The 20,668-nt window shown below is 44.4% G+C and overlaps 1 protein-coding gene across 5 annotated transcripts; it reads right to left on the reverse strand.

The window, feature by feature from the left end:
- Positions 1-208: 208 nt before the first annotated feature.
- Positions 209-20,235, reverse strand: LOC119878054 (gem-associated protein 8-like). 5 transcript variants are annotated; one of them, XM_038586851.1, is made up of 5 exons: positions 20,079-20,235; positions 15,877-15,959; positions 11,575-11,592; positions 10,572-10,998; positions 209-759 (listed from the first exon to the last, which is right to left on the reverse strand). In XM_038586851.1, the coding sequence occupies exons 3-5, from the start codon at positions 11,584-11,586 to the stop codon at positions 503-505; spliced, it is 696 nt and encodes a 231-aa protein (XP_038442779.1). In that variant the 5' UTR covers positions 11,587-11,592; positions 15,877-15,959; positions 20,079-20,235; the 3' UTR covers positions 209-502. The 5 variants fall into 5 exon arrangements, with proteins under 5 accessions (XP_038442779.1, XP_038442777.1, XP_038442778.1 ...); XM_038586849.1 differs by having other exon boundaries at positions 11,575-11,619; XM_038586850.1 differs by lacking the exon at positions 20,079-20,235 and adding an exon at positions 17,483-17,604 and having other exon boundaries at positions 11,575-11,619.
- Positions 20,236-20,668: the final 433 nt, after the last annotated feature.

Here is a 20,668-nt window from a genome sequence, read left to right on the forward strand (position 1 = left end):
AGCTGAAAATGTTACCTCTCTGGTCCTTTATAGAACATGCATGCTGACCTCTGCCTCGGAGAGAAGTGGTGTTTGTCCCACTGGATCATTTTCAGTGGGGGCTAAAGGAGTTCGAGCAGTAGAGGACAACTGACTCATTTAAGGCATGTCCGTTGGAGTTTAGTTGGATTAAAGACAAGAAAATAGAAAAAGGCAAAACACCAGGCAGTATCTCTAAATGGGGACTTTAATAACTGAACAGTATTATTGTCTTCATCAAGCATAGTATGTATGAAATCATTTTAGGTCAAAGGAAAATCTTTCAGTGTTGGCAACAGTATGCGTCTTGCCGACTTCAAGCGGCCAACATATTACATCCAGCCCTGAGATCGGCCCCCTGGGACTTTGGTCAACATGCTTATTTCTCAGTATAAGAGAAATTTCCCTGAGAAAATGCACAGAAGGAGAGATTTAGTGAATCCGAAAGGAAGGGGGTGCTGGCTGGGTACCCTGCGGCCCGGGCTCAGAACTTGAGCGGAATGACAGGCCAGTACTTGGGCCGCTTCCTGTCGCAGTGCTTGTCGAAACTCAGCTGCACGGCGGCCTCCATGGCCTGGATCTTGGCAGCGCTGTCCCCATACAGGCGCTTCATCTCGGCCTGGCGGCGCTCGCCGGGCCTCTCGGTCGGGGGGTCCACCGAGCGGCGGCTGCTGTAGTACAGGTCGTGGTCGGCGTTCACGTAGTCTTTCAGGCGCTGGGCGTCCAGCTGCTGCTGCCGTCCTGAGAACGAAGCAACACGGGGGCGGGGGGCGGGGTGAGCCCGGGGATGCGGCCGCCAGCTGCGCCGCCAGGTCGCGCCCGGCTGTGCCTGCCGAGAGGCTCACTAGGGCCTCAGGCATCACCCGCACACCGTTGCCCGCGTGCCTAGGAGACGCACTGTTTGCCTAGCTGGGAGGCATACGCTGCCAGAGACGGCAAAAAGCCGCCGAGAAACAAGTTGCCCAGCACCCTCAAACCTCTGCACTGCGCCCCGAATACAGCTCTCTCTCTCTCATCTATGTGACCTGCCTCGAGCTGCCCAGCTGGAAGGGCTGGCGGGGAGCTCGCCTGTTCTCACACACTGTTCCAGGCCAGCAGGGCAACGAAATGGCTCCTGCAAAGTCCAGGGTTACAAGAAGTAGTACTTCTGCGTACAAATGAGGTGCTGGGGGACAAAGCTCAGCCCCGTGTTAAAGGTATTGATTTTAGGTAATCTGGCAAAGAGCAAGTGCTGGTACTACAGAGTTGCAGCGATGAGCCCCGATCCTTCCACACAGCCAAAGCACAGAGCACATCAGGAAATGGAGTCAAATAATTTAACACTTGCGCAAGGCAACAGGGCCGAGCCAGGGCGATCCTGCCAGTGGAAGGAGGACTTGACTTCTTTTTTTTTTTTTTTTATTTTTTTTTAAATTTTATTTATTTATGATAGTCACAGAGAGAGAGAGAGAGAGGCAGAGACACAGGCAGAGGGAGAAGCAGGCTCCATGCACCGGGAGCCTGATGTGGGATTCGATCCCAGGTCTCCAGGATCGCGCCCTGGGCCAAAGGCAGGCGCCAAACCACTGCGCCACCCAGGGATCCCGGAGGACTTGACTTCTAAGCTTCGACCTATGTTAACAGATCTGCAACAGTGCAGTGACTTCCTCACTGTGGGACTGACTTTCCACTTCAGTTTTGTTTAGGCTAAATTTCAAGTGATAGAGTTACCTGATTTTAATCCTATTAATTTAAATAGAGTTTTATAAAGCAAGAAATTCATTATGTGAACAGAAATAACATAAACATATCAATGAAACAACGTTGTATAAGGTAAAATTTACCCAACTGACAGATTTTTGTAAGCAACTCTTTTGGGAAGAGAGAAATGGAGAGCAGAATGCACACATCTGTAGCTTTTATTGCTACGGAGAGAAATGCTACTGAATAAGGAGTGAAGATGGTTATAGGGAATAAAACAATGACATAAATCATTCTTTCCTTGTATCTTTTTTTTTTTAAAGCAGAAAGTTTAGAATAGAAGGGAACCCAGAAGTGAGCAGCAAGGCATGTCTGTGGCTAGGCAGTCACATCTGTAATTCCATTTTTCACACGTTATCACCTTGGGGTTGAGGGAAGGAGTTCTGGAAACTTGGGAACACTATAAATGTGGAAGGCCATTTCTGACTTAGCACATCTGCAGGTTATTTGTTTTGCAAGGAGGTCATCTACAGATATGCCAAATGATTGTCAAGCAAACAAGTGCAACGTAACCATTACCTTATCCCAGAAAGGAGACGTAACCAGCTTACTGTGAAATGCAGAAGTGATCCACAATAGTGGCGTAAGGTGCCAACAAAGGGGAGGTCAAGATGTTTTTCTTCCTCAGTCTTGGTCTTTTTGCCAAGTTTGAAACATGACGATGTGAGCTGTTTAGTTCTCACAGGTGTTGAGATTGTATACCCCCACCCTCCAAAGACGACTCTTCTGAAAGCGTGGCATTTCCACATTAGTCGGGGACCACAGGTTCCCTCTGCCACCTAAGGGAGACTTGGGTGCTTACCAATCCTTGGGCCCAGTAGAAACAATCCCTCGAGGGGGAGCTGCGGGGGCCCCAGAGCCTGTGCAGCTAGAGAACAGAGGTTCCCAGACCACAGTCCTTTTACTTTCACATTTGTCCCAAGACTATAATCAGCCTTACTGACAGATCTAGTGACACAACAGATGTTCAGCTTCCTGTCTAAATCTGAGTTTTTGCATTTACAAGTTTTAATAAACACTGGATCTGCGCTATCTTAGCAAGTGTTGTTCTCTGCCACCAGGATATGTGAATTTAACCTTATTTTTGCATCTTTTTCTTTTCTTTGTAATTTAACACGGTTCTGCTACTCTTCCAACCAAAACTATCTTACAGGTAGTAAATCAGTATAACAAGTCTACGTTGAAATGTTTCCTCCGATGGTTGACATGTGTAGATGAAACACTGTTAATACGAGCCAAGTGTAGCTGCCAGTCAACGTAGCCAGTGCAGCTCTACAAGTTCACACTTGGCACATGCTCATGGGTCACCATCACAGGGTTTTAGTTAATGAAGCTCATTCAGTATAAGAAAAACAGAATAAAAGGCACAGCCCTCTGCTCTTAATTCTCTTCTTGTCTCTCCCTCCTGCTCAGGTTTCCTTATGAAAATTTAAGGCTCAACCCTTGTCCCCTCCTTGCCTCACAAGAGGCTTAGAGCTTTCCCGGTTTCCAGCATGGTGGGTATTTATTTATTTTTTTAAATTTTATTTATTTGAGAGAGAGAGAGAGAGAGAGAGAGAGAGAGAGACCATGCAGGGGGAGGGAGAGGGAGAAGCGGACTTCCTGCTGATCAGAGAGCTCAACAACAAAGGGCTCAATCCCAGGATCTTGAGATCATGATGTGAGTGGAAGGCAGATGACACTTAACCAACTGAGCCACCTAGGCGCCCATAGCATGGTGGGTAGTTGCCCTAAAACAGAGACCTAAGGGGCGGTTAGACTGTTCCCTGCACTGACCGGCTAGCACCAGAACCCACCTGTGGAAGTCATGTATGGGGAAAGGGCACTGTCGCCTTCACCACCCCCCAGCCCCAGGAGGACACACGATGCCTGATACAAAGCAGGTGCTCAGGAAATGACTGCTGAGAGAAAGCTGGGACAGAGGCCATACATTATTTTTTGTAAACAGCTGTTTCTTACAGATGCTGTTGAAGAAAAATGATGACAATTCAGGGATAGAAACAAATGCTCAAATCTCAAAAGGTGATGGGCAGTGCTCCCTTAGCAAGAAAATATTCATCCTGTAGGTTCCATGGCAGAGAGGATGGGGGAGACGGGGGCACCAATGAGATGGGGTCTGATCTTGTTCTTTTACATCTGAGTCACTGTGCCTCTACTTACTTAAACAATTGAAAAAAGAAAGTCCTAAGGGTAGACTACAAATTTGAAAACCAGTCAGCTTAAAACCAAATGCCTTCACACTGGCTGGACACTGGAAGCTACCGCTAAGCACCTGAAAGTACTTTAGCTTATACTGACTTACGGGACCCAAGCAAACCTTAGAACAGAATATCCTCACTTGAAGGCATCACTTATTCTGTTTTCTTTTTATTGCTTCCTTCCTCAAGGAAAGAAAGGATTCTAAATCACTAGCAGTTTTTCTTCCCATCAAAACAAGGTGAGGGCTCAACCAGATGGAGAATCATCTGACTGAAGCAGAGAAGCAGAACATCATACTTCAGACATAACAGGTGCCTTGTCATGGAGAAGTTGGTCATTTTTTTTACTGAAAACAGATGTGGGACTCAATGTTACCCAGTGCTTTTTTTCCTCACAGCCTATTCAGTCATGGGAATTTGTCTTTTTTTTTTTTTTTTTTTTTAAGATTTTTATTTATTTATTCATGAGAGACACACAGAGAGAGAGAGAGAGAGGCAGAGACACAGGCAGAGGGAGAAGCAGGCTCCATGCAGGGAGCCCGATGTGGGACTCGATCCCGGGTCTCCAGGATCAAGGCAGGTGCTAAACCGCTGAGCCACCCAGGCTGCCCTGGGAATTTGTTTTAATACAAGTCAGAGTATCTTTTTAGATTCCAGCTTTAAAACAGGGCTGTAGTGGGTTGAATGGTGCCCCCTCCCCCCAATTCACATCTATATGGAACCTCAGAATATGACCTACTTTGGAAATAGGGTCTTTGCAGACGTAATTAAGGATCCAGATGGGATCATACTGGATTAGTGTAAACCCTAAACCCAACGAGTGTCCGTAGGACAGACAGAAAAGGACACAAAGACACACAGGAGGGAAAGCATGTAAACAAGAGGGCAGGATTGGAACTATGCTCCCATGGGCCAGTGAATACCAGGAGCCCCTCCCAGAACCTTTGGAGGGAATGGGTCCTGCTAACACCTTGATTTCAGACTTCTGGCTTCCAGAACTGTGAGAATAAATTTCTGTTGTTTGAGCCACCCAATTTATGGTCATTTGCTACAGCAGCCCTAGGAAACTAATATAATGGCTAATATGCATATAGGGTTAAAACAAGAAAACAGGGCAGCCCCTGTGGCCCAGCGGTTTAGCGCTGCCTTCAGCCTGGGGTGTGATCCTGGAGACCTGGGATCGAGTCCCACATCAGGCTCCCTGCATGGAGCCTGCTTCTCCCTCTGCCTGTGCTTCTGCCTCTCTCTCTCTCTCTCTGTGTCTGTCATGAATAAATAAATAAAATCTAAATAAAAAAAAAAAAAGTAACAGTAATTTCTCCTATTAAGGAGAAATGCTACTGGATCCCATCTGGGTCAGGGTATGTAACCTTGATATTTTCCCCCTCAATCTATAAATGTACATGATGCTACTACCAAGGTGGACTTACAGTCTACAAAGGAGAACAAAATCATGAGAAGTGACTTGGGTTTTAGAAGACTTGACATAGCAATAAAACATTCATCCAGTATTCCACAGATAATTAGTGCAAAGGCAGAACATTTTGGAAGACAAAGCGCTAAGACAAATGAGTGTTGAAGAACGTTATTTTTCCTTGTTTTTCCAGGATTAGCATGTCTTTCTGACTGTATTCTCTATGTTGCCAGAATTAATGATTTTAGCACAACTGAGCAAAAGGACAGGCTTGATTTATATCACAAATGACTCATATCTGGCTCGTCAGCAACACCCCCAGAACACAGGTGCTTGCCAGCAGACCCGGAGCCATTTCTGATGGGTCTTCATCGTCACCTCACATCCCTCTCTGTGACAAATGAAGTCAGTGGATAATCACCAGTTTTGCTTTTAGTATACAAGTGCATTTCCCCTCCTCCCTTCCACTCTTCTACGGCCTCTTATATGCACCTTCCCACCGACTGGTTTTATGTGCTTTGAACATCTGAGCTAGACGAGACACACACACGATGGAACTGTGCTCAGCCAGTTAGCCGCCACGCTTTACTCCCATCGACTAGACCACAGCGGCTCCCTAAACTCGGGGCGGTACGCCTCACTGGGTCCTCCAGGTTTTCCATAGAGGGTGGAGTGAGGACAAACCGGATGGGGTTCCAGCTGACTGACAGAAGCTTCGGTAATGAAAACTCATCTAAACCTTCCAGTTCCAGTGGACACAGCATGACGGAGCAGATGTCTGCCATCAAATGTCTAGAAGCACACCTGGGCCCTGTGGTAAGAATAGCACTTTGAGTGCTAAGTGGGGAGTGGGCTTACCCCCTTTCTTTCCTGATCTCAACTGACCCTATCCCTCAAGGCCTTGAGCACACTTCATTTTCTACCACTACCCTGGTGGCTGAGTTCACTGGTTCTACCCATCACTGCAAAGTACCCGGGGACCATGCCATAGATGGCTCTGCTAGGTATCAGTTGTAATTTGATTTTGTCTCCTCTTCCCAACTGGGTTTAAGCTCTTTGTGAATATGTCTCTGTTTTAACCCCACTGTTACCCCCAAGACACAGGGGAAGCCTGAGACAAGAGTGGTGCTGTTTGTTTCGGAGGGCCGCCTTCTCCACTGGGAATGATAACTTTCACTCATTTCCCTTCTAAGTATTAGGACTATAACCTTGCAGTCTCAGTTGATGGTTATTTATGACTAAAACATGATACTTTTCTTAACCTAACAATAAACATTTTTCCTAAGAAATAATTGAAAACACAGCTGACCTTTAAAGACTCCACGATTATCTACTTTCCCATAAGTAATATTACCAGTGAAGTTTTGAATAACGGAAATATCTCATTAGGAAATGACATATAACATAATCAAAAGCATGTCTGTTCCCACTGCACAGAAGGAGTTCTTTATTTACCCTACTTAATTTTTTTATCATTAAAATATGTTAGAGATTATCTGGAAGAGCAGTAATCACAAACAAGAACATGCTGTCCAGTGTGAAGGATCTTATTCTAAGAAAATATAAGACTCAGATGATGATGAATTATATAACATATATACTCCCATGGAAGTGAATAATACTGAAAAATAAAATCAAATTTCTCTATGTTTCTCCCTGCTAATGAAACTTCATAAAATTCTATGTTCTCTAGATGATCCATATTCAAAGTTGGATTTGCCTTCATTGAGTAAGTAGCTTCTAGTGGTTCAAAGAGCAAAACAAAACATCTTTAACCAAGTATTCACACTGCTCAGGTCCTTAATTATTACTAAAATATATCCCAACTGTGTATATAACTTAACTTCCATGAACATTTCTAGTGAAGTAATGGATTGGAAAGCACCATGGGCATTCAAACTGCTTACATCTGAGTTCGTCCTTCATTACTGCTTGAAGGAACACGTATTCATCCTATACGCCACCAAAAGTGCTGGTGAAAAAAATAAGGCCCGTTGTTTTTGGGGGTGCAGGGTCAGGCCCTGGCAGCTTTTAAATCTTTAGCAGTCAGAGTAGACTCTGACATCACAGCATGTTCTCACCCTTGCCAGACAATCTCCACATCTCCCAAAGACCTGATCATATTTTTAGAGCAGACCACAGATAAAAGCATCGCAGAGACCCTATGACAAGCAGTTTTCAATTATGTTACAACTACACATTTACAAAGAACAAAGAAGCAGAAGCTCAATGTGTTTAGTGCTGTTATATTAGTAATATGGAAGTACATTCATTTTTTCCATGTATTTTAGTATATTGTTATCCCGAACAAGAATGGCCTTGAAACGGAATAAAAGTAGTCTTAATGACTACTTTGATGAAACTGTGTTAACAACTAAATTGGATCGACACCAAAACTTTGACTCTTTTGCTTTTTAAATATTCTAAGTCAATTTAAGAATTTGAAAAGTGGGGAGCAGAAATATGACTTTTTTTGAAGCACAGAACATTTTTAGTAAAATTATGCAGAATCTCAATGAAGCACTAATTAACCCAAACATTAGAGTAAAATCAGTATATGGTTAATCCACACTAAACGATGAGTTATTAGCAACTAACCATAACAACTAACATTTCTTGGGCACTAAATTCGTAGCAAGCATTGGTTCTCTAATTTATCTTTTATTATCTCATCGAATCTTCATAATTACCACTCCATTAATTAGGATCCCCATTTCAGCGGTGAGGTGGCTCAGGCACAGGCCAGTTAGGGTAGGTGACCCACAAGATAAGAACCTCTAGCTGAGAAGTAATGGAGGCGAGCGGGACCCTGTAACACGAAGTCTTCACACGGTCTTCTCCTTGGGTGCGTGTCTATCTCTGTGTGCAAATGTTTCGTTTTGTAAGGATACATACTGGGTCAGGACTTACCCTAAGGACCTCATCTTAACTGAAGTATCCCTGTAAAGACCCTATGTCCATATAAGCTCACACCCTGAGGTTGGGGGTTGGGGACAGGACTCCCAACAGATTTTTTTTTTTTTTTTAATTTATTTATGATAGTCACACACAGAGAGAGAGAGAGAGAGGCAGAGACATAGGCAGAGGGAGAAGCAGGCTCCATGCACCAGGAGCCCGACGTGGGATTCGATCCTGGGTCTCCAGGATCGTGCCCCGGGCCAAAGGCAGGCGCTAAACCGCTGCGCCACCCAGGGATCCCCAGATTTTTTTTTTTTTTAGGGAACACGATTCAGCTGACAGCAGTGATGATAATAACAGTGCAATCTGGAGCCTTGAAGTCACCTCAGCAGATTTGGGAATAATTAAAAAACAAAATATGAAGTTCATCAAGTTTATCAAGCATTCAAACCCTAACTTGCTTTGTAAAATGTCCTACATAAGCAAAGCAAGTTTAGCACTTTATGAGATATTTGAAAACCTCTGAATTAAGGCTCACAATTAATACTGAAACACTTCACTCATTCATTCAAAACAATATTAAGGGATCCCTGGGTGGCGCAGTGGTTTGGCGCCTGCCTTTGGCCCAGGGTGCGATCCGGGAGACCCGGGATCGAATCCCACGTCAGGCTCCCGGTGCATGGAGCCTGCTTCTCCCTCTGCCTGTGTCTCTGCCTCTCTCTCTCTGTGTGACTATCATAAATAAATAAAAATTAAAAAACAAAACAAAACAAAACAATATTAAGTGCCAGGTACAACTTAGCAGGTAATTTCTATGACTTTTTTTTTTTTTTTTTGAACTTACTTAGAATCCTTCCTGACCAAGGTAAGAGGAAGAACGGGAATGGCTCTTAGCCATATCTGTAACTTAACTGCTGATATTGCAAAGACACCCTCAGTCACTTTATTTTCATTATCTTTGTATCTATTTTTTATTGGATGACCATATATCAAATTAATTTTAAATTAGTAGATAATTCAAAATGGCCTTTTGGATGACTGGGGTTTGTTTTCATCCTTAATTAGAATTACTATCATAGAAGTATCAATCTCTGGTTGGAAAAACACGTTTTTCTACCCTCTGGTAAGGACAACAGAAAGAAACCCCACATCCATCATATTTTCTTTTTCAAAAGCTGTAAAAAACGGCATTCCGACCAAATGTGGACATGCCTGAACATGTCCTCTCCCTCATCATTGTCTACTTTTAAGATACCAAAGGGCATGATACTGTATACAAAGCCCACTGCTCAGTTCCTGGTACCTACTGGGGATTGATAAGCCCCTCATCAGGAAAACACAGATCAATCAAAGATGGAATCAAAACTTGCCCAACCTCAGACTTCTATGTTTCTGTTTTTTTCTGTTTGTTTCTATTTATTAAAAAATTCTAAGTAAAATATCATATAATTAGAAGTCACTAAAAGCAACATTGAAACTAGATCCTGGTGATAATAAGGGAACAGTGTATCTGTTTGAGACACTTCAAATGTAAACGGTCTGGTGACTTTTCATAGTAAGGAGAGCACAATAAGCAGTTCTAGTTCTTTGTGGCAACTTGGTAAGAAATTAAAAAGAGACAATTCCTTCTTTGCCACGGAACAGAGAAAAGCATTATCACACTTCTCTGACTCTAATAGCTGACTGCTTCCACGTGGGATCCAACCAGAAGGTTTGAGTCCTAGACTGTTTAGGTTCACAGTGACCTCTGCTCTGGACAGCGTTTCATAATTAAAACCTGGTAGCTCTCTGGCACCAGGGAGGTCTCAGCACTCTGTGCCAATGAGGCGGCAGCAGTATTTTAAAAACCTGGCAGTCTCAGGGCCAAACCCAATCCTGAAGCTTGCGCTAGAAGAAGCAGCACGGGGGTTGGGAGTCAGGTTGACCCAATTTGAATCCCAACAGCTAGTGATTAGTTGTATACCTGGAATAAGTGAATGAACCTTCTGCAGGGTCGCCTGCACTGTCTGTGAATCGGGTGGAATACGCTCGAAGGGCTGGTGTGTAGATGAGGGAACACAGGCGCAGGCCCGCACCCCATGTGCCCGAGGGTCTGACACCCGGGAGACGGCAGAGGTGCCCCTGGGACATGCTGTGTCCTAGGGCTAGAGAAAGTCCTGTATTAGAATGCCTCTGGAAACTCAGACAGTGGGGGTGTGGCTGGATGGGGAAGAGTAGGAAGGTATAAGATAACTAGAGGATAGAAGACAGTGCCAAAGGCAGGGCAAGGAAAGGAAGTGTGTGGGGGAGGGGCACGCACTTACGTCGCTCTTCCCGGTGCCTCTCGGTCTGGGCGAAGTACTGGCGCAGCTCCTCTGTGATCACCATGTTGCTCAGGTCGCACTCCACACCCCCATCCGACTCAGACCCTGCCTCCTCCTCTGCGTGTTTCGTCTTGCGGGCTGGTGGATGCTGCCGGGACCTTCTAGAATGCGAAGAACCGCAGTGCGAGTCCGTGGAAGCCAGGAGATGGTCACGAGAGGGCCGAGGAGATTTGGCCTGGTTAGGGTATGAGCTTCCGGGAAGGGCCGCAGGAGGGAAGGGCCACGGACAACTGAAATAAGATTCTATGGCCTTCCTATAGGCACCATGGTGGCTTTGCATCCAGGCCATCGCCTGATGGTAATGTTGCCAGTATCTTGCATAGACTGGATGAGAAAACCAAGGGTCGGTGGCTTTCCATGATGCCGCCTACAGAATAAAGGGAGGTGGAGGCTACATACCATATAGTTCTTTCTCAAGAGAACCTTCCAACGTTTAACCAAGTAAACATGTATCTACCGAGTATCTACTAAATACCTACTCTACATTAGGACACTACTGCTGGGCTAAAGAGGACACAGGACACGTCCACGCCCACAACACACACCAACTACGTGTGCATGAGGCACACACAGAACAATTAGTCTGAGGTTATGGCCAGGATAAAGTGGGAACAGAGGCTAATATTTACCATTTTTACATAAGATACGGGCAGAGATACAATGTCAACCATCTCAGCCCTCTCTACCCATGATAACCAAGCAATTTGTTCTAAGAACCACATGGACTAATGTTCTCTATTGCTCCGTCACTGCCCCCTAAACATCTGCTCACTCCTCAGTGCCTGGACAAAAGCTGTCTAGCAACTTTCCCAATGGTGCCTTTACTTTCAGCCTTTGGATGAATTGTTTCTTTGGTCTTCTCCATCATGGAATGAGAATACCAAGACTCTCAAGACTAAAATTTACCTTTTTCTCTTATGAGTTAAAAAAAAAAAAGTCTTACCTTTGCTGCCATCTCTGACTGTGGAAGTACAAATGGGCACTGAAACTAGGAAAGAACCACAGTGCAAACATGTGGTCAGTACACGTGTGTGATATCTGTGGCTATTTCATGGTTTACAAGCGGCTCCTCAGAGATGGGCTTCCCAGTACCATGCCTGATCTCCACGCTACATACACTATAGGGCCCTGGCACCGGGGGTACGACCTTGTGTGCTGAAAACGAGGGATCCCCTTAAATAGGATTCTGTGGTTCAAAAGACACTGCATTTTTCCAATATTTGTTAACCTATTCAAAGTAAAGACTAGAAAGAACCATACTAGTTAATATGTATATAAAAATATTAATATAGAACATGAACTAAAAATCTACAACTATTACTTTATTTACTAATCCTTAACTCATGCCGATGCCAATTTAAATTAACCCTAGATGGCCCCACGGCTTGAATAGAGTATGTCTTGCCAGCTCATTGGAAACTATTACTGGGTCTTGCCTGCCAGATTTGGGACTTGGAGAAGCGTCTCCAAATGAGATCTCTCTCCAGCCTGGGTTGTGCCTTGGGCTTTAAGCCCCCAGACAAGCCTTGTTTTGGTTTTGATTGTAATTTGCATCTCTCAGCCAGCCTATGACACCACATACTCCCTGCCTAACCACTCTGCATCTCTGTAGAAGAAACTTCCATGAAGACTCTCCACCAAGTGCCCGCATAGAATGCCTTTGCCCAACAACCTTGCTCAGCCAGGATTTACTCCTTTTGCCCCCACCTACCTGCTTGTGATGGTATTGATATAGCAGAAGATACCTAAAGTTTAATCTGCAGCTGTACCTTTTATGAACCATTTAAAATAATTTGATTTCCCCCCTTCCTGTTCAGGAGTTCAGAGCTACTAAAATGCCAGCGAACATCAGAATGTACTTAAAAAAAAAAAAAAAAGGTAAAATATCCTGGTATGTCTGGCTGGCTCAGTTGGTAGAGCATGCAACTTTTGATCTCAGGGTCATTGTGAGTTCAGGTTCCACATCGGGTGTAGAGATTACTTTAAATAAAAACAAAAAGCTGGGATGCCTGGGTGGCTCAGAGGTTGGGTGCCTGCCTTTGGCCCAGGGCGTGAGCCCGGAGACCCGAGATCGAGTCCCATATCAGGCTCCCTGCATGGGGCCTGCTTCTCCCTCCGCCTGTGTCTCTGCCTCTCTCTGTCTCTCATGAATGAATAAAATCTTTAAAATAAAAAGCAGAAGAAAACCAAAAGTACTATCCTAGAATGGATGAGAATTTAAGCATCTGTTAGATGAAACTACTAACACAATGTGATGCTGAGCAAACAGCTACTTGGGTTTTGAAACTCTGGGAAATCAGATGCTGAAGGAGGCCTGTTTCTCCTCCTTCATTTAATTAGAGGGTAGAATTTAAAATTCTCTAAGAACTTGCTTATTTTGTAATCTCTATCAGATGTTTTGCTATGGTTAATGTGGAAAATTGAGATGTTAAATTGACCACATCTTTTTAAGATTTAGCCTGAAGAGAACTATTCACTTTCTTTTTTAAATATAACAAGCTTTCAAATAGGCTATTTCTAAGAGGGTTGACATGATCTTCTGTAAATTTATCTTAAACACAGCCCACACTTCCTGTTCACTGTTCTAAGTTCAGGAATACACACACATGTAGTGAATGTAAACTGGAAAAAAGCTAACCAAGCCAGTGAAGATGTAAGTGTAAAGTTCACATTACTCTAAAACTATAATTTAAAGGTTTAAAATGTGAGCAATTATCTGAAAACCTGGCTAAGTGCCTATGTGCTTTACAAGCTACTGAAGAAATAGAAAAGTCAATACAATTAAGGGGTTAACCACCCAGAGAAGTAACACTAACACAAATGAAATTACAGTAGAAATCAGTACATATTTGAGTGCTGAACTGTAAGGTGCAGCCTGTAAGTGGCTAATTCATTCCAGCCCGGTTTCATATTGGTATCACTGAAATCTGAATAATTTTCTGAGAGCCTGCAGCACATAATGCCATTAAAGTGAACTACATGTGTGTCTTAATCAAATTTGTTTTACAGATTAACAAGTAGCACAGGAATTAAATTTGAAAAGTCTGGGAGGCATCTACGTGTCTTCTGGAAATTAAGAGTTTTGAATCCAGACTTCTATGCCTCATAAAACATACTTAGAACCAGGATCAACGTAAATATTAATTATCCTGAACTGGGAAGTCTGGATTCAGCCTCAAATATGCCATAAACATTATTGTAATTGAACACTACTGCAGACCTTGTTTTTATTTATAGTTGGGAAAATCCAGCCTGGCTTTAAAAGCAATAGTACAGTTATTCTGAAAATGTACAAGATGGCTTATGAGAGGTTCCACTTTGCCGAGATAGAAATGTAGGCATGTGCTATCAAGTAGACAACTGTTTAAGAGGCTCCAGTGTAATTCATCACGTTCACCAGGCTGCTCGAATGTCAATGACTGTGATTAAAAGGGGGCAGGGAGAACTAATTTGAGGAGAGGCTACTTATTTATGCCTTTGATTCGACAAATACTTTGCTAGAAGGGCTGCCACGTTATATTGTCTCAGAGATCACACAAGGCACGCTCTGAGCGCTTCTGCAAGGAGGAAGTGAGGACAGTGGGCTGAGGTGGCTGAAGGAAGCCAATTCCAGGAGCACAAGCAGCTCGGATTCAGCCCGGTGTACCAGCACCCTAAGCAGCAGACCAACTAGTCGGCTAAGGTACTAGACTCTTTCAAGACCCAGGCCGTGGGATCTCTGGGTGGCGCAGCGGTTTGGCGCCTGCCTTTGGCCCAGGGCGCGATCCTGGAGACCCGGGATCGAATCCCACATCGGGCTCCCGGTGCATGGAGCCTGCTTCTCCATCTGCCTATGTCTCTGCCTCTCTCTCTGTGACTATCATACATATAAAAAAAAAAAAGATTCAGGCCGTGAAGGAAAGCCGAATTTATCTTAATGATGGAATACAGGCATCTTGGACATCGATTTTATTTTGATAGTGCTTTCTGGTTTTGGCCATTGGGACACTTCTAATCAAATCTGCTGCCATCCTTCGGCAAGTTTAGAGTCCTGGAGCTGTGTGTCGCATATGCTCACTCATCCCGGCTTTATTATTCTCCTTCCTCAAATTCCAAAACCTATGTATCACATTCTTTTACATCTTGAGTACTTTAAGATTCTTCAATTCCTACAGATATTCAATTAAAAGTAGTTCCTGAGAATGAATGACAAATGAAGTAAACTCTCAGAAACAAAATAAAGGTCTAGAAAAACATCTAAAGGAGTAGTAGCTTGCATGCAGCTTTATAACTATTGGCTTGCACTTTCCAGCACTACTCTTGGTATTTTATGCCAGCAAATTCTTTCTATAAAGGGTCAAATAGTAAACATTTTGGGTTCGTGGGCCACATACAGTCTCTGTCACACATTCTTCTTCTTCTCCTTTTTTTAAAAATTAAAAACAACCCTTTGGCAATATAAACACCATTCTTCGCTCCCAGGCAGTACAAAAAACAAGCTGTGGGCCATCCTTTGCCAGCCCCTGTTTCATGTGAATACGTTATTCAGTTGTATAGACTCTGCTCTCAGTACGCAGAGTGCCCTCATTGTTGCTCATTCTCCACTTGGCAAGCCGTGGAGGAACTCTGTGATTCTCACTCATCTCGTAAATTAGGCTTGGAATAAGATGAGTGGAAGCAAGACAACTGTGATGATGACCAACCAACAATCTTGGTGACCAGTTCCTAATATCTGGGATAAAAGAATCGTCTCCACGACTAAATAAGGAAATGGAACCATTTCTTAAAGATCTACATAGGTATTTAAAGACTTAATTAAAAAACAAAACAAAACAAAACAAAAACCCCAACTCCTGCAATCAACTGGGCTTAGAATGCACAAGTACTGCCATGATTTCTGATGGAGACCCTACTAGCTGCCATGGGCTGGACAGCAACCCACCAAGGATGGGAAGCAGGAGAGTTCCCGGCTCTTCCCCGGAAGAAGGAATACATATCCTTTCTTGCTAAGTGCATCAGTGAGTTCCTAAGGGAAAACAAAAACCTCCTCTAAGAATCGGTCCTGTTAACTTTTTCAAAGCGGCTACTCTTTCCACACAGAGAGCTTAAGGACCTAAAAAAACGCCTGGGTTTCTGAAAAGCCAACATGAAACTAATTCTAGACATTAAAACACTTTCAGCCACCAGTTCAAAGAAAAGCAAGCTTATGATTGCAGCAGATTTAGATGCCTTTCAATGGTCCTTAATTTTATCTTTCATTCGTCACCTCTTTGGGAGTATCTCCTACTCTTTTATGGCACACGTCTTCATGGACTGAACAGCAGCTTTTCTCCTAATGGGATGGTGGAGCTGAAAGAAAAGAGAATGGCAATGTCAGGGCAGGCTGGGATCCACAGTACCAGCAAACCAGCAGCCCTCCCCAGTGAGCACAATGGCATAATAGTCACTACCCAGCTGAGCCCAGGCGAGTACAGAGACCGAATTCATTGTCTGTCCTCAACCACCAGAGAAGGAAGGAAAAAAACAGCGCTGAGGTCATTCATGAAACACTGCCGAGGCCTGGGGCCCACAGGCAAGGCAGTGCCCTGAGTCTTACACCATGTATTTTCCCATATAGCCTTTCTTAAAGAATACACTTATTCTTCAATTAATCTGCTTATCCTGGAGATGTATGTTTACTTACTTTGGAGATTTTTTTTCAAAAAGATTTTATGTATTTATTCATGAGAGACATAGAGAGAGAGAGAGAGAGAGAGGGGCAGAGACACAGGCAAAGGGAAAAGCACGCTCTTCACCGAGCAGAGAGCCTAATGCGGACTCGACCCCCAGAACCCTGGGATCATGACCTGAGCCAAAGGCAGACACTAAACCACTGAGCCACCCAGGTGCCCCGGGGATGTATTTTTAAATGCATAAATATACATGAAGACTAACAGACAAGAGCTTTGTCGTTTTCAATGGAAGAAATTCAACTATTTCCATCGAGTCATTAAAAAATTCCACAAATAAGTAATGTGGTTTTGTTGAGAGGTTGTGACATCATACATATTCTTTTTATTGTGTGTCTATATTCCTATAAATACAGGATCTTGGTGTGTCATCACAATCAATAAATAAAAACACAAATTCCCCTCAAACAATAATGCATAGTCTGCAACTGGATTTTTCTATCTAGCCTCTTCTTCCAGTAGAATTCTGAATATTAAATACATGAAAATTCACCTGCTTTGAATTTTGCATAGAAACACATTAGAAATCAATCATTAAGTTATGCTGGCTAAAGTCTCTAATGTCAAACCTTTCTCTTTTTTTTTTAAGATTTTATTTATTTATTCATAGAGACACACACACACAGAAAGAGGCAGAGACACAGGCAGAGGGAGAAGCAGGCTCCATGCAGGGAGCCCGACGTGGGACTCGATCCCAGGTCTCCAGGATCATGCCCCGGGCTAAAGGCCGCACTAAACCGCTGAGCCACCTGGGCTGCCCACGTCAAACCTTTCTGATAAGATTCCTGGTTGATTTGGTTCTCTTAATCAACCAGATAATTCGGAGGATCTAATTTAGGCTTTCGGTATATGTTTTAGGGTAGAAGGGGGTCTGCTGGAGATTGCTCAAAATAAATGAAGATACAACGAGAAATGGAAATTCCATAAACTGAGTCATGTGTGGTTCTAATGAATTTCCATATATGTACTAATAACCCTATCAAGATGTCTTTCAATAATATATACACCGGTAGGAACTTCCTCAACTAAGATAATAATAAAAGGAGGTTTTCTGACAGCATTGCTTCCTGCCCACCACCACCAGCTGCCTGATGGGAGTTTCAACTGGCTTAATACCCTCATGGGCTCCCTCCTGTGGCTTACCATGGTCCCTGCTGGGTAATGTGGTCAACAAAGATGGCTCAAGAATGCCTTCTACCCTCATGAATCCAAGTTCTATCTTCCGGCCAGACACAGGCCTCCCACAAGGGCACATGCTACCAAGTTCAGAGACCAAGTTCTGTAGTGTCGAGAACAACCATCGTTAAAACTAATGGGCGAGGGAGCCAAAAGTCTTATTTCCTTTTCATTCCTTCAATCCCAAACCTGTTTACTCTCTTCGGATATTGCTGTTAGAAGTAATGCCACAAAGGAAGGTGTGGCATGGGGAAGGGGAAAGACGGAAAGGATGTAGTTAAGCACTGTTCTTTAAAAAAAACAAGACAAGACATGGGGCACCTGGGTGGCTCAGTGGTTGAGCGTCTGCCTTTGGCTCAGGGCGTGATCCCGGGGTCCTGGGATCGAGTCCTGCATCGGGCTCCCTGAAGCGAGCCTGCTTCTCTCTCTGTCTCTCATGAATGGATAAATAAAAATGTAAACAAAACAAAACAAAACCCACAACCTGGCACTGTTTATCAGCAGGGTGATAGATTTTTGAGTGGATTTATTTGCAAGTTCATGAAATCCCTATGGGGCCAAAGTCAAAATCTTAAGTGAAATAGGAGGCCACTGAAAAACAAAGTGACCCTCCGACTCATGAGCACAACAGGCAATGGGATAGTTGAAAACTGGGATAACCAGTAAGGATGTAACAGTAACAGAACTCAGAGGACAAAACAGTAAATTCATTTCACTGCAAGTGTATCCTTCACAAAGCAAACCTAGTGTGACTGTAAGGGACCAAGGGTTGAACAAGCAGGTTATGCAAGTTCGGAGCCTACCAGCAAAAGGCACGACTCATTTAAAATGGTTAAAACCACCAGTAGGTTTCAGGAGCTTTATTTCAAGTCTATAAAGACATACATGGTAATTCCATTTAATCAGTGTCTTTTCTGAATTTATACAGGAATTAGTACATCCCACTCATTTAATCAATTACATATAGGCATGGATTTTGAAATCTGTTTCTTTTATATTTCCTATTTTCCTTCCAGCATAAGTACCATAGGTATATTTTCCTGCCTTTGCATGCTGGTGAGATTGTTTTTTCCTTATAACAGTGTCTCCTTCTCCTTCTGCCTTTCCTAAATAAACTGAGTAGCTAGTCACTCAAGTAACCATAAAGGTCCCAATCTTTTCCAAAAGCAGATGTTTAAATACATAAAATTTTTTAAAAGTTTTTTCAATTCATCTGATCTTTGACCAACCAGTTACAGTCTTTTTTTACTTGTCCAACTGTTATATGGCTGAATTTCCTATTGGGAGAGAAGAGGTCCAAGAGTCATATACACCTAGTTTGAAATCTCTCCAGCCTCCACTCGGCCTTAATTGTTCAATTTTCCCCAATCCTTCTCATCTGACTTCACCCTTAATGCTGGATCTTAAAAACCAAAATAATCTTTCACCATGTGCAAAACAGTTTTAGAATGAACGTTTCTCTCTGGAGCTTTATATACTTTCCCAGCACAGCAATGAACATAGAGGAGATCTGTACACCCTACCGTGAACTTGCCTTCAGTTATACATATCCCGAGTCACTAACCAACGATCTTTAAAAATACATGGTATCTGTTGGCATTACCATCCCAAAGGAGCTGTTATAAGCTCTATTTATAGGTTGTATTTGTAAAGGTTATCTCCACCCCACAATTCATGGAAACCCTGAGAGTAAAAAGACCCAGAAGTGTTATTAATCTTTGGTCTAGACTTTCGAGTAATGTTGTTCTGACTTAAGGTGCAAAACCCTAGGAATACAGAACCTAGCCTATGAAACAACTTAAAAAAAAAAATCATTCCTGAAAAAGGTAAAACTGTTCAGAATCGTGTGATCTGTACTAAGAAACTCCCAGGATTTCAGAACTAAAAGGCACTTAGTTGGTCCCTGGTTCAACTGCACTTAAATACTTAGAAAAGTAGGCGAAGGCCTTCTCCACCCCCACGTGTAAGGCGCATAAAAGACCAGAGGTGCCAAATGTTGTCTAGGTAACTTCCACCGGAATGCTTTTGGCCTCCCACAGAGGTCAAAGTGTAAGGGAAAGAGAAAACCCTAAGTTTTGAGCAGACGGGTCAATCAATATTCCGGACATCCTTGCAAGGATGAGGCTGCTCTGGGTGATGTTCTGTTCAGATACTGGGCTGTAGGGCCAAAGTCCGAGTTCACTTTCCAGACTTGGCTTAACACAGTGTTACTCGGCACCTCAGAATCCCGGGGGCGGGGGGGGGGGGAGTTTAATAGGAATAGGGATGCCTGGCCCCACTTCTAGAAATTCGAATTTAAGTGGTCCGGGATGGAGACCCGGGCATGACAATTCTTAAAAGTCATCCAGTGATTTCCTAAGCGCTGCAGTTGAGAGTCTCTGGAACCAGTGTCCAGGCGCCATTAACCAGCAAGGATTTAAGAATCTCACGGGCCCCGCGGGATGACGTTACGACCCGTGACAGGCAAGCCCTCCGCTCTCCCGGTAGCAGCGGAAGCCAGGCTCCGGGGCCTGCAGGCTCCTCCCTCACTCCCCCAAGGAAACCCAGCCGTCCCCGGAGTCACCTCGTGGGCTCGTAGCTCGCGGATCTCGGACGGTGGGCGAGCAGGGGCCTACTTCCTGTGAGGAGCTAGCACGGGCGCGGGCGGGAGGGGCTGTTGCCCGGGAGACCAGAAATGCGGTTCCGGCGCGGATCACGTGGCGCGCGCGCCGGAAGTCCCGCGCGCGCCGCCGCGTCCGCGCTGCGTTCTGCGCCATGTGGGAAAGTGTCGCGAGATCCGGTTCCGCCTCCCGGGGCGGAGCGTGGGGAACGGCTGGAGACGGGCGGGGAGGCAGGGGCGGGGCTCCCGCGGCGCGCCGCCGCCTCTCGCACCTGTGGGTCCGCGGACGCGCGTGGCGCGGCGGGAAGACGACGGTCGTTTCGGCGTCGCCCTCGTCCCCCGCGCCAGTTCCTTGACCCTCGGCTTTTGGCCCTTCTCTCGGCGCTCTCATCTTCCCTCTCGTCTTTACTTAGCGTCTCCTGTTTTTTTGTAATTTTGTATTTTTGAACTAGGAAGGCTGGGGGTCGTGGCCCAGGAGGACACGCCCAGGCTTGGGAATAGTCACCTGGACCTAGTTCGAGTGCGATTCTAGCGTTCATTGACCTCCCGAGCCT

This window comes from Canis lupus, chromosome X (genome assembly GCF_011100685.1).
Source record: "Canis lupus familiaris isolate Mischka breed German Shepherd chromosome X, alternate assembly UU_Cfam_GSD_1.0, whole genome shotgun sequence".
Classification (NCBI taxonomy): Eukaryota; Metazoa; Chordata; class Mammalia; order Carnivora; family Canidae; genus Canis; species Canis lupus.